The sequence below is a fragment of the Passer domesticus genome, chromosome Z (genome assembly GCF_036417665.1).
Source record: "Passer domesticus isolate bPasDom1 chromosome Z, bPasDom1.hap1, whole genome shotgun sequence".
In the NCBI taxonomy this organism is placed as follows: Eukaryota; Metazoa; Chordata; class Aves; order Passeriformes; family Passeridae; genus Passer; species Passer domesticus.
The window spans coordinates 69,708,085-69,723,521 of record NC_087512.1 but is presented as its reverse complement, the minus strand read 5'-3'; the positions used below and the strand labels follow the sequence as shown (position 1 = coordinate 69,723,521).

Genomic DNA, 15,437 nt, shown 5'->3' with positions numbered 1-15,437 from the left:
CAGAGTTTGTGTTAAGCGAGAAATGAGCATAGTTGGAAAATTACTCACTAGCTTAAGAATACATGACATTGCCAAACTATCTCACAGGCTTGCAGAACTTGCCAGGATTTGTGAGCCTTTCCTCTGTAATCTATGCCCTTCTGTGTCCTGAAGAGACACTCAATTAAAAACATGTCTTTCTAAACAAAAGGAGCCATATACAGTTGGTATTGGAGGTGGAAGTCAAGCCCTTCTCCCCATGGTGAACTGGGTAAACTACTTGATTCATACCTTGCCTATAAGATGCCATTGTTTTCTATGTGCTTTCTTTCTCTCTTTCTGCTTCTTCTTGCTTCATAGCCTTTGTTTCAAGCAGAAAGTAAATTCAATAGTATTTGAGTTGATATGGAACTTTTGTACTCCAGAAACCAAAAATCAGAGAAAATGCGCTCACCTATTCCCATTCCCTACAGTTTACTGCTCTGTTTTGGTTGTCTGTCCTGGTCCTTTGTCATCTTGATGACCTCCTTAGCAGTATCAGTGAAGAAATCCAAACACTGGTCAAAAAGGCTGAGCTTTAACTCCACTGTCAGCAGGAGTCCTCTCATAGGAGATAGCAGAGAAGGTGATTACCAGTGGTGTGATTTTGGGTGCTCTGTCGCATGAGCACCCAAATTTCCAGCATTTTCAGGTGCTATCTGGGCAAGGCTGCAGCTCCTGCTGAGTTTACTTCAGCAACTTACTTTGTGGAAGAGAAATATACAGGTGATCCTGGATTGATGGCTAGCAGGGCCTGTGGGACTACAGCAGGCCTTTGTGAGGATTCAGTACTACTCTGCCTTTGTGGATGAATTTACACTGGGATTTCTGCTGTTATTGACCTCTATCATTTATCAAGGCTAAACATTTGGCTTGAGAAATTCTAGTAAGAAGAGAAGGCCCAATATTGTCCATTAGCTAAAATCTTGTATTAGCTAGATACACCATGGTGGCCAAACCTTAAATACACAGTGCTTTTAATATGGAAATGTGTGTCTTTCAAAAAATGAAGCAATGCTTCCCCTCGGACGGTGATGGAGTAATAGCCTAGTAAGTTTGTACAGAGTGGTGAGACTGAAAACAGAGAAGATTTCAAATATTCTGAGCTTCTTTTGCAAATATGAGAAAGAAGTGCCCAACTGCTTTCTAGGTTTTTTTAAATGTAGAAGCTGACCAAACATTGCTTCTCCATAAAAACACTTAAAAGTCAGGTTTCAGCTGCTATAAGATTGGTTTGAAATCCATGCTATGTAAAATGAGTAAATGCAGGTGTTTTTACACCTGTCTTTTAATGTTTTAGGATTCAGGTTTTAGTTTTTATACAGCTGTCTGATTATAACTTTTTTTTTTAATTAACAGAAGTAAATTTTGCATTGTATTTTTATTTGAGAATCTTGAACTTTTAGAAAATTTTCAGTAGTATCAACCTTAGCATTATGTCTCAAGAGAACTGATAATGTAGTCCTGGCTGTATTGCTCCCTTGAATAAAATCAGTATGAAAGTACTAATAATCAGTAATGGTAATAGAATTTCAAACATAGATATGTGTGATGCATGTTAGTGTTAATCAGCTTATCTAAGATTACCCTGGGAAGGCAATCCATTGGTAACTACCTGGGTTTCTGTGAGAGGACATGCCAACATGATTTTTTTCCTTCTTTACAACAAAATGCACCCATCACCCTCTCTGAGCTATCAGTCCATCAAATCCATGTTCCAGTGTATAGGCACTGCTGGTGGACACCCACTTCCCATTCCACACCTCTGCATCATCCCATTTTTTTGCATTCAGTTCCTACACTGCATCCTCACCTCTTTTGGCCTCCTTTCTGAGGGAGCCATATCACAGAATTCCTTTTTAGTCTGAGGAACCTTCCAAAAGGTCCTAACCTAAACTCCACTCTATGACTTTCATGTGCAAGGAGCCAAAAGGGAAGATGTAGTTGAGGTAGCCAGATCTCTGCTCCCCAGTGGTCTTCATTCTTTTCACGGGATAAAGGAAAGGGTTCCTGTAGAACAGCTACCAACAGCTATTGCTCCTCGGACTTGTCTGGTGCAAGGGCCTCTCATAACAAAGGGGCTCTTGCTACTGCTCTGTGCAAAATCAGGAAGAATTTTGTCAGCATTAAAGTAGCTAAGCCAAGTCCTGTCTTAGAACATGAAGGAGAGCTACTCTTTACGTGGTGCTATATTTCATTGCCCTTTTGTCATCAAATGGATCTACTACAGCAAAACTCTGGTTCTGGATATAGAAAATATTGCCTTTCCTCAATCTAATGGTGTTCCCTTAATGCATTAACAGATCTCAAGGCATGGTTTTGCAATAATACCACTTTCTTGCACAGCACACATTCTGTCCACATTAGTCATTATAGTGGTACATTGTAAATGAGGTTGTAAAATCTAAAAAAGCCTTAAGATTTGATTCTTCCTTGAGCGTCCAGATAGCTGCAGTGAATTTCCAGCATCCAGACATGCTTCACTCTGATTTAGATTTTTGTAGGCTCTGAACTGCAGAAAAATGCTGTGGAAGATTAAGACTTCCATAATGCAGTTAAAATACTGGTGTAGATCGCATTGAAACTACATCATGTTACTGTATGATTTCAGAGTTATCATGTTATCAGGTTATTAAGCATGAGTCATCTTATCAGATCTTGCCAGTCTGAATGAAGAACTTACATAATCACTGAAATATGATTTAGAAAACAAGAGCAGATTGTCAGCCAGGATCCTGCTGTCTGACTGAGCAGACAGGGTACTCTCCAGAAAACCAGGGACATGATGCATTTTCTGTGCTTTCTACGGCACGAATCCCTCCCTCCCAACTTCTGTTGCAGCTGGCAGTGCAGTGCTTCTGGGTAACTGCACAAGCAGTCTTGACCATGGCAGTCAGACTCTGGCAGACCTTATCTCATTTCCCTAAGGGGAAAGTGGTCCTTCAGCCAAATTGAGCTTTCTGTCTTCCCAGGATGCATTCCTGGTTATGTGGCGACTAAGCAGCTCCATGATACCACATAAGGTTTACACTGATGCAGCTTCTGACTGTATTGCTGACTTTAGTTCTCCCTCCTTTCCCCTGTTCACTTTCCAGATTGTCTTCTTTGCCTTGCTATGAGTATGGTGTTCCTCCTCATGTTTTGGTGTTTCTTCTGTGGCAGGGTACATTGTAAGTACATATCTTTGAATATGACTCTTAGAAGAAACATGGATTCATTAGTCTTTTAGAAGAAACATGCATTTATTAGAAGAAACAGGGATTTTGACTCCCATTAAGGGTGATCTTTAAAAGCTTTAAAGCAAATAACAAAGCATAACAAAAAAGAAGTTTTAGATATTTGAAAGTTGTATGTTTGAAAAAGGAGGTCTTCTCCAGTTTCCAAAGGACTTGCAAATTGGGGACCTTCTGCATTTATTATACTTCACAGATGCACTGGTCATGCAAGGAGCTTTGTGTTGCAGATGATGCTCCGAGATCTCTGCTTGCAGAGTGGGCTAGAATTCAATTATTGTAGCAGTTGTTCTCTGTGCATGCACTCTGTCTTGAGCTACTGCAAAATCAAGCTTGAATTTTACATGATTTTTTTTTCCTAATTATATGCTTCTTCCTGTTCATTCATTCCCTCCATGCTTAATTTCAAAGATGTTGGAAAAATACCTAGAAATTTGTAAAGTTTATAGAAATTCCCATGCTGGCTCCATTCTTGACCCTACCAAAGGCTCACAGTGGGTGGGGTGGAAAAACCCAGGAGGAGCCTTGTGGGCAAAAGTATAGGCAGTACTTGTCTGTTTTAGTTCCAGTTCTGGTTTCCACAGTCCAATCCTTGCCTGGTGAATAGGAGTGAGGGGACAGGGATGTGCAAGCTGCAAAATCATTGAAACACAGCCTCCTCACCTCCCTTGGCACAGAGCAAACACAGATATCTGGAGCTAACTGGTGACAGGTGATTGAGAAGCAACTAGGTAGGCAGGTAGTAATTTGTGTTTATTTTTGTTTAACATTCCCTAGGGGCAGTTAGCCACCGTGTGGCTGTCTTTGAGCCTTGACACAGTTCATTTTGTATCTAAAAATGCTTGTGTAGACGAGGACAAGGAGTAAAATGAAGTATACCATTGCCATGAATGCTGCATTTGATCTGGGAAAAATGTACTGGGCTTTTCTGCATATGTGAAAACAAAAGTGAAATGAGAACAACAGTAACTCCAAGACTTGCAGGTCATGTTCACAAAGCACAGCAGAGAGGGCGTTAGGGAGAGCCTCCAAACAGAACCACAGAAATGAGAAGAAGTTCACAGATACTTTAGCTGTCTGAGGTCACTGGAGATGACTTCTCTGTCATTAGCTGTATACAAAGAAAGACACGCAGACTTTGCTGTCATCTTGTATGGCAAATTTCTAAATAGTTTTTATGAAAATGACAAAAGTTTTTCTTGAACTGAATCATGATTTAGATGCTGGAAAACAGGCAATATGAAAAAAGCAAAATGTTAAGTTTCAGAGTTAAAAGAGGGTTCTGGCTTAAGTCTTGCAAGCCCTTTAAGAGCCTCTTAAGCCTTTGAGCAACTGAGGACTATCAGTATAGAACAGTGAAAGGTAAGCTTGTTTTCTTATTCCTTGTATTGAAAATTCAATTTCGAGCGTTCCTTTTGATACCTCTTAAATTCAGTTGAAAAGGAGATAGCTGATTCAGTTGAGAAATCTGCATAAATTATGTAAAACTTTATTGTTTCTTCAGATCCAGGTGGTGCTTGATTGCCACCCTGGTGTTCAAGATTAATTGTATGTGTTAAGATTTTGTTTAATTGTAATTTCCTAGGTATGAACACACAATCACCATCTTTTGGGCTGCTTTTATATTTTGTCAGTGATTTAAGTCTCTAATAATTTTGCCACTGATACTGAATTGGCTTGTTTGAAAAGCAGTTTTCTTTTCATTTATGTATTGCAGGGATGTTCTGAGAATGAGGAATGAGGCTGCTTAAAACTAGGCATAGTATTAAGGCATGTTTTGAAGGACATGAAATAAAAGTGAAATGGGTGGGTTTAGCTGAGCGTACAAATATTTCATTTTCCCATGCAAAAAAGTGGTCGTGCTTTGGGAGTGCTGAAGAGTGGGGTTTTGCTCTGTCTCTCTGCAGGTGAGAAGTAAATATGAGCTTGGAAACACATGAACATCAGTGCCAGGACCCTGTAATCTGAACTGTGTCTTCAGCTGACTTCCCAACAGCCAGGCGCTGTTGATCCTGTACCATGGAGGACTGCCTTCACACCTCCTCCGAAAATCTCTCCAAGCTGGTGAGCTGGGCCCACAGCCATGGGACCATCTGCAGCCTCATCCCCAACCTCAAGCACCTGCTTTCCGAGGGGGCCCACGGCAACCTGACAGCCATATGGGGCTGTAGTGCTGGCCATGCCTACCATTGGCCCCTGGCCGCCACTTGCCGGGCTGGCTCCCAGGAGCGTGTCTGCTTCCAGGACACCCGCAGCTTCAACTCAGACAGCCCCAGCATGCTGGGGGTGCCATCAGAGGCTCAGGCCAGCCCCCTGGAGCGCTACCCAGGCCGGCCAGGGAAGGCCAAGCTGGATTGCACCCGCACTCGTGACTCCTGTGACTTCTCCTACTGCAGTGAGCCATCAGAGCTGGGCGAGCCTGTGGAGGAGTATGAGGATGAGGCCACCCTCTTCGACATGGTCTGTGAGTCCTCTGTCACCGATGAGGACAGTGACTTTGAGCCACACTCGCACCGTGCTCCCACTGGCCCCCGCAAGCGGCCGGCTGCCACGGCCCAGGCCCAGGCGCAGCCCGCAGACGAGGGCGGCAGTGACGTGCTCCTCAAGAAGATCAAGCAGGAGCTCCCTGAGGACTACTATATAGTGGCCAATGCGGAGCTGACAGCCGGCACTGATGGGCCGGCCCTGGCTCTGACACAGATGTCCAAGCCCAAGCTGCAGCCCCCGGCTGGGCCCTCCTGCCTGGGACCCACCAGAACCGTGCCCCAGCCGGCCGCAGGCCCTGACCTCGACCCGCAGCGCCCCTGCGCCTCCCCGCCTGGCCCACCCCGCGTGGCCACGCAGCGGCCACCCCGGGGACCCATCGCCTCCCCGGCACGGGGGGCAGGCGGTGGCCCTGTGGCTGCCCTGCAGGTGCCAGCCACCAGCTCCAATGCCATCACCACCGCTGGGAAACCCATCAGCATCCCCCTGTCAGCCCTGCAGCTGCCTGGTCAGGAGGAGCCACCGGCGGCTGCTGAAGAAACCCTTCCGTCCATCCCACAGCTGGCCACGGGTGGTGAGGTGGCCAGCTCGCCCTCAGTGGGCACCGAGCCTGAGGTCAGCTCCAGCCAGCAGCAGCCCCACGCAGCGCCCACCATCACGCCTGAGGCAGCAGCACAGCTGATGCCAGGTAGGACACTGGAGGGGTGGTGGCATTTTGGGGGTGGTCCCCAGACTTGGTTTAGTGAGGGTGCAGTGCAGGTGTATGTGCTGCGTTGCATTGGGTCCTGCTGGCATGTAAGTCAGTAGGTATGGAAGCCACGTACACCTGGGAGAGGATTCAGAAAACCTCAACTAAGCACCAGCATGTGAGAAAGTGTATACTGCAGCCATAGGCAAAATGGTTTTCAAGGTCCATTTTGGGTACAGTTGTGTCATGGGAGGGTGCATGCTGTGACCTTGCTGTGTGTGTGGGTCAGGGAGGAAGTGAACTGGGCAATGCACTCTTGATGAACCAGAAATAAGTGGTCTCAGCCAGTGCAGCCTAGAGTTGGAGAGCTTGGTGTTTCTTTCACCTTGTCAGATGAGTACTGTTGGACCTGGAAAGGCAAAGGGAGAGTACCAGGAAAGAGGTTTTTGCTTCTATAAATTGTTACCTCTAAATCAGACCAGTGTATGGACACAAGAAGTATCCTTAACCTTAACCACAACCTTAACCATGAAACTGATAAAGCTTTAATCCATAATAAAATGGGGTTTTTTCCATTTTCCCAGTGAAAGTTCTCATACACTGGGTCCATAATTTTTCTCATCTCCTGCCAAAGCACATAGAACTGGCACAAACAGATCAGCATTCCTGGACAAAGAGCATGTTAAAACAGCTGACTTCTGCTGAGTGATTATCCTATGTGGAGAATAACTGTTAGCCACAGGTCTTCAGAAGGATATGGAAATCTATTTCTTGAGCAGACTTGTTACCTTCCTCTGGACCTGAGCACAGACAGTTCTCACTCTTCTAGCTTCTTCTTTAGTGGTGCCATCCCAGGAGGAGACGAGGCAAGAGCAAGTTCTCCATCTGCTCCCTTGTTGGTTCAGCCTTGGACTGCCTGTTCATACAGTACAGACAAACAGTGATAGGGCTAAAAACTGCCTGTATGCAGTCCTTGTGGCAGGTACTGCAAGAGCTAAAACCCATGACTTTAGCTTGAACATCCTGAAATCTGATTGAAGACTAGTAAATCTATCAACTAGCAAGAGCCTGCAGATCTTCTTGCCAGGTAAAACAACAGACAAAGTTAAATACACACTTTTACTAAGTAAAACCCTACTAAATATAAGAAATTTCGAACTATGATAATTGTCTTAGAGCAAAGCAAATTCTTCTTTGGGACCCATTTCTTGCATGACTACATCTCTGAGATGTTATTTTGCAGTAGTCCCGTCATGTGAATGCAAATGTCCTGTCATGTAAATCCCTCACGGAAATTCCTTTGCAAAACTCCATCTGGTTTAGAACCAACTCTGCACTGCTAAATATGAAAAATGCAGGATGCCTGATGCCACTCAACCCAAATTGTGTGTTAAATGTATTTGTTCTGCCTTCCTCAGTTTATAACCTGTCACTGCTATATGTAGACCTGGTTTCTACCTGCCTGCCTCTGCAACTTGCTCAGTCTCAAACTTGCAATTTGGGACAATGGAAGACAAACTTAAGCAGAATTTTTCCATGTTAGGTGTTATCTGGGAGAGATATTTCAACATATCCATTAAAAAATCCAAGCTCCTTTCAACTGTTTTTGCCAGGTCCTCAAAAGCCAAAGAAGGTCAGCAATTGTTACTGTTTAGGGTTAAACCTTACAAGAATGGATGCAGCACAATGTTCTTGCATTTATATAGTTTCAAAAACAGGATTGATCCATGTCTAGTGTCTCACTTTGAGGGCAAAGTGGGATTGCACCTGGATTACACCCACTGCCTAAATCAACCCTCAAGACCTCCAAGTGCTTTGCTTTTTGCGTAGACAGTGATGGGTTCTCAGAGTACTGTCCAAATTCCAGTTTATTCAGTTATGTTCTCAGTGGTGAAATTTCTTGTGCTGTTCCAAAAAAGCAATACACAGTTCTTCTCCTCAGACTGGTACAGTGTTTGTGTCTGTTATTTTACTCAGAGGTAGTTATTTTACTGTTATTTTAGTCAGAGGTAGTGGCATTTTAATGAAGATAAAGTGATTGACATATGACTAAAATGTGATACTTGAGTAAAATCTCATGTTTCCCTAGAGCCTTCTCCTTTGGGAAAGAAGTGCTGGCATTATTAAATGTTCAAGTTGCAAAAAGGTGGGCAATGTTGGAAATTGAATGTATTACAGATGCACAGCAGATTCTTGCAAATAAAATGTAGATGTTTGATTAAAAACTAGATTAGGGTGGTTGCTTATGTACAGTGATTTTGTTAGATTGTCTCCTAACAAAGAGTGATGTACTGAAAGCTGTGCATGATATATAAAATTTGTGCAATATTGAATTACAAAAGGATGTTAATCTATCCTGTGTAAAATTTTCTGTCCTAAACAGATAGATGTGAGTCTTTTGGATTCTGATGTTAAAAAAAAAAAGGCAGGAACTAATTACGTAAAAAAGCCTAGAGCTTTTAATAGTTTATAGACTCAATGCCTGCTTGACTAAACAAAGTTGAAAGACAGCAGGAAATTTAAATTCTGCCTTGTCCTCTTTGTCCTCTCCAATATCTGAAGCCTTGCTCCTGGTCCCATTAGAACTGGTGGTGTAAGGTCTACAGGACTAAGGCCTTATTTAAGTTATGATTAAAGGCTGCAATCCAAGCAGCAAGAAACACTACTTGAGCTTTAGGTGAAGTGACATATCCTTGAATTCATACCAGACACAGCTGATAGTAATCCCATAGATCATGAAAGTCTGAGTGACATTATCCATAAAAATCAAAAATCTGGGTGATGTATGTTAGCTTAGGCCAGTTTAAGACACGTTATGCTTTTGGACTAGTCTCTTTTGCAAATTTGTTTGGTTTTTTTTAAACTTATTTACTCTCTTTGATTAAGCTGTGGCAACTGAATGTATAAGCAGAGACCTTACAAAGATATTTTCATGTCTCAAAAGACAAGTGGCATCCCAATGAAGATTTAGTTAGGTTAGACACCGTTTTTCGTGTTTAGGTGTCCATATAAGCACTGTGGAATATACTGAATTGTTTTTTGTTACATTTCAGCACTAATAAGTGGACATTCATCTGGGAGTTTTCAGATTTTATTTTACCTTTCTAATAGCAAAGCCTTCAGGAATGCATGTAGGTATCACTTATTCCTTTCTTTAATTCTGGAAAATCTGAGAGGACCTGTGTGTGTTAGGAGAGGGATTTTTGCAGTAGTGGTGAACAGAGAATTTCTCCAATTGCTACTTCTCAAACCACCTCTTCTGTCTTATGTTTTTCCTAATACTTGGGCTGGTTTTAAAGTCCAAGAACCAGCAAGGGCAAGGTAGATCACATCAGTGGAGATGGAAGATGAGTAAGAGACATGATGCTTTAAGTTGTAGTACATGCAGCCTAGAGCAACTAGTGACATTTGGATGTCTGAAAAGAGGAATAAAAATGAGTCGGTGTTATTGCAGAAGGCTGTGGAGGGAGACTGTGTCTCAGAGAAGGAAAGAGCTTATTTTGAATGAACACAAGTTCAATTCTGAGAGATGTAGGATTTACTTTGTAAACAGAATTGCTGGAGAATTTGTGAAGAATACTGAATTTCCACTTGAAGACTGAGGCTGAAGATGTGTTTTGTATTAACATACAGTGCAGCATGACATTTCTGATTCAACACTAGTGCATCACTGTAAATACAGGAACAAAGAGTCCCATGATAAAAAAAGATATCCAACCCCTACGGAAAAACTGTGCTGAATGCAGAGTAGTAAGCAGAGATGCAAAAAAAAAAAAATTGTCTAAATGTATTCACTGGGGTTGTTGCTTCTGTCGGAGATGTAGCAGATGACATTCTCTGTGTACCGTCACAATGCCTTCATGTACATCCATCACTGAATCGCCTGACTGGTTGTTTTATGTGTACAGGCATTTTCAGAATTTGGAAGGGAAAGAGTCTCCACAAGCACCTCTCCTCTCAGAGTGCTGCTCGCTGTCCTGGCATTGTGGTTATCAAAAGTATCTGAATGTGCGCCGTGATGGATGATGGTCTGTGCTGAGGGCAGTGCTTAGACTTCCTGGCTCTGATGTCTCTGCTCTGAGATCCTCTCAATTCTTTCATTTTCTGTAACTGGTGTGTCAGTCCAGATCAGTGCTGGTGAGTTGGCTTAGTCTGGTAACTTGGGCAAAGATGTTATTCTGTTCCTGTGCTCCCATAATGGGAAGGTGTAAGCAGGATTGCAGCCTTTCACAATTGGGAACTAATGTGGGTTTACCCTTGTTCTGCTCTCAGTGTGGACATCCCTGTAGGTTACAGGTTCATATAAGTCTCTGTTGAACATGACCATTATAAAGTGGAGTGCATCTGGGGCTTGTTGGATATTAATGTAGAGCTCTTAGTGGAACATTTTCAGTATTTCTCTGTATTGAGAAGGAGTAGGACCTCTCTCTTTCCCCCCTTCCTTCTCTCTGCAATGTCTGTGATGGTGTGAGTTTAAAATTAAATGAGAACCAAGATTCTCATATAAGATTTGTGGATTAAGAGCTGTTGGATGAGCATCAAAGCATTACAAAACTTTGAGGTGAAAGGAGTCTCTTCACACCTTATGAACTGACAGTTTTGACTAGATTTAGCTCTAACTTCTAAATCACTGTTTATCTATAAAAAAGTGTTAGCCTCACACATTCCAAAGAAGTGCAAACAAGAAAAAATAACGCTTTTTTTAGGGGTGTATATAAAGCATACAGAAATGCATAATTAATCCTTGTAATTATTTCAAGCCCAGTGGAACCATGCCAAGTAGCACAAGAAAAATTATCGCATCAAAATAAATTTACAAAACTCTTATTTAAAGAATGTTCTTCCAAGAAGACTCAAATAACTGCTGATCTCTGTATTTGTGGTGTACATACAAAGATTGATGAGTTTTGGCTAAAGTGACTGCTTGAAGCCTATCTGCAGGGACATATGCTGCTGAATGTGGTCAAGTGAAATTTAAATATATGTAAGGGTGAGACAGTCTCTTCTCTTTGTGTTGTACTGAAGAGTTCAGAGTCCACTGGAGACTCTTTAGGTCCCATAATTGATATCTGTTGCTGTTTTGGTAGATGGACTAAAAACAGTAAGCAATGAGATACATAATTACAAAAAATATCACTTTTTTTTTTAAGTTGCTAGGGCCTTGCTTATTTAGAAGACTAAAATTACATCATTATAGTTTTAAATATCAGAAAAAGGAAGCTATTGACATGATTAATCACCTGATCTTGCAGCAGTGATTTGCAAGCCCACTCCTGCCTTTAATTATCTTCATCCAAATGCTGTTAAATTATAATCTAATGTTTTGGGGGCTGTATTCTAGAAGTCTATCTAGACATCTTTATTCTAGAAGTCTAGGTAATGATTACTTACCTTTATAATATTACAAGGGAGTTCTGTATAAAAGCAGGACAGTAGCATAAAGAGGACAAGTTTAACCTTGACAGAGTAGTTGTGTAATTGCTTTTATCATCTGGGTGTGCAGCATGACAAACTTACTTTTAAAAAAGATGTGAACCCATAGTTCTAACTCTAATACAAGAGTTGTTTATGCAGCTGTTCCTACAGCTGTTCGTTTGCAGGAGAACACAAAAATGAAAACTCATCAATTATTGCAATATCTTTAGATTTTTAGATTTTCACTGTGCTTGAGAAAGATTATCAATTACCTTTCAGGACTTCACATGTATTTTCTTTAGTGAAAATTCTTTTCAGACACAGAACGCTCATGTCAGCTTTCTTGTATAATCAGCAATGGACTTTGTCACATAGAGGTTGTCCTAAATACTAAGTCTTTATCACAAAGGTATGCATGCAAAATATTAGGATGCTGCACTCCTTGATGTCAGGGCTTGTTTCCTCTTTTCAGCATGGAGCTCCTCTGAGTGGAACTACCTGCAGCACAAAGAGACGTCTCCTGGCAGCATTCTTACTAGAGATATAGATTCAAATATATACACTTCTTGGAGGAAACCATTCATACTGAAAGTAGATTGGTATATAAGATGTTTGGGGATGGGCTTTCAGTTGAATTCCTGCAATAAAAGGTGCATAGGCTTGTTGATCCTGTGTAATGGAGGAAGGTGAAAGAATGATTGTTTCCATGCAATCTGTGAAAGTTATTTGCCTGCAGCTAGAAAGGAAAGAAAAGGACTATTGCAGCCAGGCCCTAGCATTTTTTAAGGATTAGTTTTGTAGCGCATGCCAAATTCAGCTGATAAACAGTTGAGAATATTCACTGGAGTTCTGCATTGAGGAATTGCATCACTGAGAATTATTGACTCTTCATTTAAATATATGTTTTCCATTCTACCATAGCACAAATAGTATTAAGGAAGATGGTGTGTGATACCAGAAGACAAAGTCCCATTTCAATGAATGGTTGTGTTCTGGAGCATCACAGTTCATTTCAGACCTAGGAATATACCCTGTCCCCCATTAGCCTAACATGAAACTCAGAAAAGCAAAAAAATAGAATGCACAATGAAAAGCGGAAAACAATCATTTTTGCAAACCAACATAATTGAGATACTATGTTCTGTGTTTCTCTAGGGTGTCTTAAATAGGCAACTGTTCTGTGTGAAGTGCTCTGTTTTATGATACTGTTATATAAAAGAATAAAATAATGCCTCTGCTTGTTCCAGCTGTCCTGAAAATATACGGGGAAAAAACAAACAAACAAAAAAATTGGACACATCTGTACTGAACTTTAATTTTAGGAAATAGATTATTTAATATGGTGCTTTTGATAAGAGATCAGTTCCTCTGTGTGTTCTTTGCAATTGTTTCATTTTGGAGCTATTTTCAGCTTATGGTTTGTGAGTCTTTAAGACAAGAGAAACAAGGGTCAGATTTGGATCTGCAGAGGAGATGCAGCACAGGAGCCAAGAGAGATGTTGACCCTGGAAAGGCTTCAGACAGTCACTTTACTTCTGCACTTCAGATGGGATGCTGGCAGAAAAAGGGAACATAGGTCTTTATGGTTTAGATCAGGACACTTTCTGAGAGTGATTTTCCACTTTGTGTGAAGCTGGCTGAACAGGTCTAGAAAGTGATCATTCCCCTGTTTTGGGTAGTGGTGAGACCACACCTCAAATCCTGCAGTCAGTTTTGGGCTCTGCACTCCAAGAAAGACATTGAGGTGCTGGAACGTGTCCAGATAAAGGCAACAAATCTGGGAAAGGATCTGGAACACAAGTCTGATGAGGAGCAGCTAAAGGAATTGGTGTTGTTTAGCTTGGGCAGCCGGGTAGGTGGTGGGCTCTTCTTCCAGGCAAGTGACATGACACGATGAGAGGAAATGGCCTCAAGCTGCACAAGGAGAGGTTATGGTTGAAAATTAGGGAAAATTTCATCATCTAAGAGGCTGTAAAGCATTGGAATAGGCTACCCAGGGAAGTGATAGAGTCATCATCCCTGTGAAACTATTCAAAAACTTTGTAGATATGGTGCTTGAAGACATGGTTTAGTAGTGAACATGGTGATTGTACTAGGTGGGGGGATGGTCTTGATATCGTAAAGGTCTTTTCCAAGACCTTTCCATAGAATCCTTAACGATTTTATGATTCAATGACTCTATACCTACAGAAGGACTACTTCACATTTGTATTCAAGATCTAAGGTTTTAATAGCGGTAGACCTTGGGGAAAGCTGTTTTCACTGTCTCAGTGATGGGAATATGCATAAGCTATTCTGTGAAGCCAGAGTGCAGTGACTACTCATTTCTCCCATTTTCTTCATACCTAAATCATATCCCTCTTAGTGAGTCTTCTTCTGTCATGTCATCTGTTTTTTGGTGCTTGCAGTGAACCTAGAATCTGCTTGAGCATGAAACAGATCTGAGTGTATTTTCTATCTCTCTAAGCAAGAGAAAAATTTGGAATACAGAAATCCTTGTTTGAATATTTCCAGAAAAGAAAACAGAAGCAAGATGATATTTTAGGTATTTTATCATGGCTGGCAGAGCACAGAGCAGTGCTTACTAAAACATTCAGATCCTGGAAATAGTGAAACATGATGAAATCTGTCTTTCTTTGATAAAGTATGCTTAAATGAAGCATATGCTCATTCCAGGAAGTGTTGAAACAGGCTATTAAATCAAAGCCTCAAGAGAGAGAAAGTGGAACGGCTGCTTTCCCTGGTGACTTGTTCTTGCTGGGGCACTCCACAGAATGGTCACAGGAAAGCTGCTTTCAGCACTGGTTGTTTTGAACAGCTTGAATGTAGCTGGTGGCCTCTGTGGAACAGTGTGGCAAAGCTGCGTTTTCATTTCCCAAATAAGTCTACTTTTGTCTGGAGCCCAGCAATGCTGCCCTTTAAAAATGAAAGCATGCTGCTGATCACACAAATGTTGTGCTAGACACAGCAATTCCCAGATCATGGTTCCCAATGAATCATGCCCATTGTGGCAGTGGGGGCAGGCCTTTCTGTATACATGTCTTTTTAAAAGTGCTGTTGAGGACCCTGCTGTGTCTGATTAAAACTTTGTGTTATTAAAATTTTGATTAATTATACTTGATCATTAAGTGAATTGGCTGCATCTTGCTTCTAATATATACCTGTTAATCCCTTTAACTCTAAATGAACAGTAAATGCACATACACACAGAGAAATTCTGCATGTGTTCCTGTTAACTAAACTGAAGGTGACTATCACAGTGCCACTGTGCTCTGTTGAGGCTTTTCATTGACTTCATAGTTCTTCATGATGGAAACATCACTTGAAACCATACAATGATAGATTAATAATATTTAATCAAGTGCTTTCTGCTTTGTACTTGGGAAGGAAAAAAATGAAAGAAAAAAGCTGATCTTCTGTTTTGTTCAGAGAAGGAAAAAATGTATTCTGAGCTATTCTACCCCAGGTCACATCACCTCAGTGCAACAGCTGAATTATTAGTGCTATATTATTTCAATTAGGAAACCTGTACCCAAAGATCAAGCCTGTGAAAAATAAGGATGTTCATCTCTGAACCTTGACAGTTGTTTTGATTTTAT

General features: G+C 41.5%; 1 protein-coding gene across 9 annotated transcripts in view; it reads left to right on the top strand.

Annotated features, from left to right (window-relative positions):
- Positions 1–15,437, top strand: part of KIAA1958 (KIAA1958 ortholog) — an 83,172-nt gene that overhangs the window by 42,091 nt on the left and 25,644 nt on the right. For all 9 annotated transcript variants that reach the window (XM_064404852.1, XM_064404856.1, XM_064404855.1 and 6 more), the window contains one exon: positions 5,159–6,423. In XM_064404852.1, coding sequence (XP_064260922.1) covers positions 5,271–6,423 — 1,153 coding nt within the window. In that variant the 5' untranslated portion in view covers positions 5,159–5,270. The remainder of the gene's footprint in view (positions 1–5,158; positions 6,424–15,437) is intronic.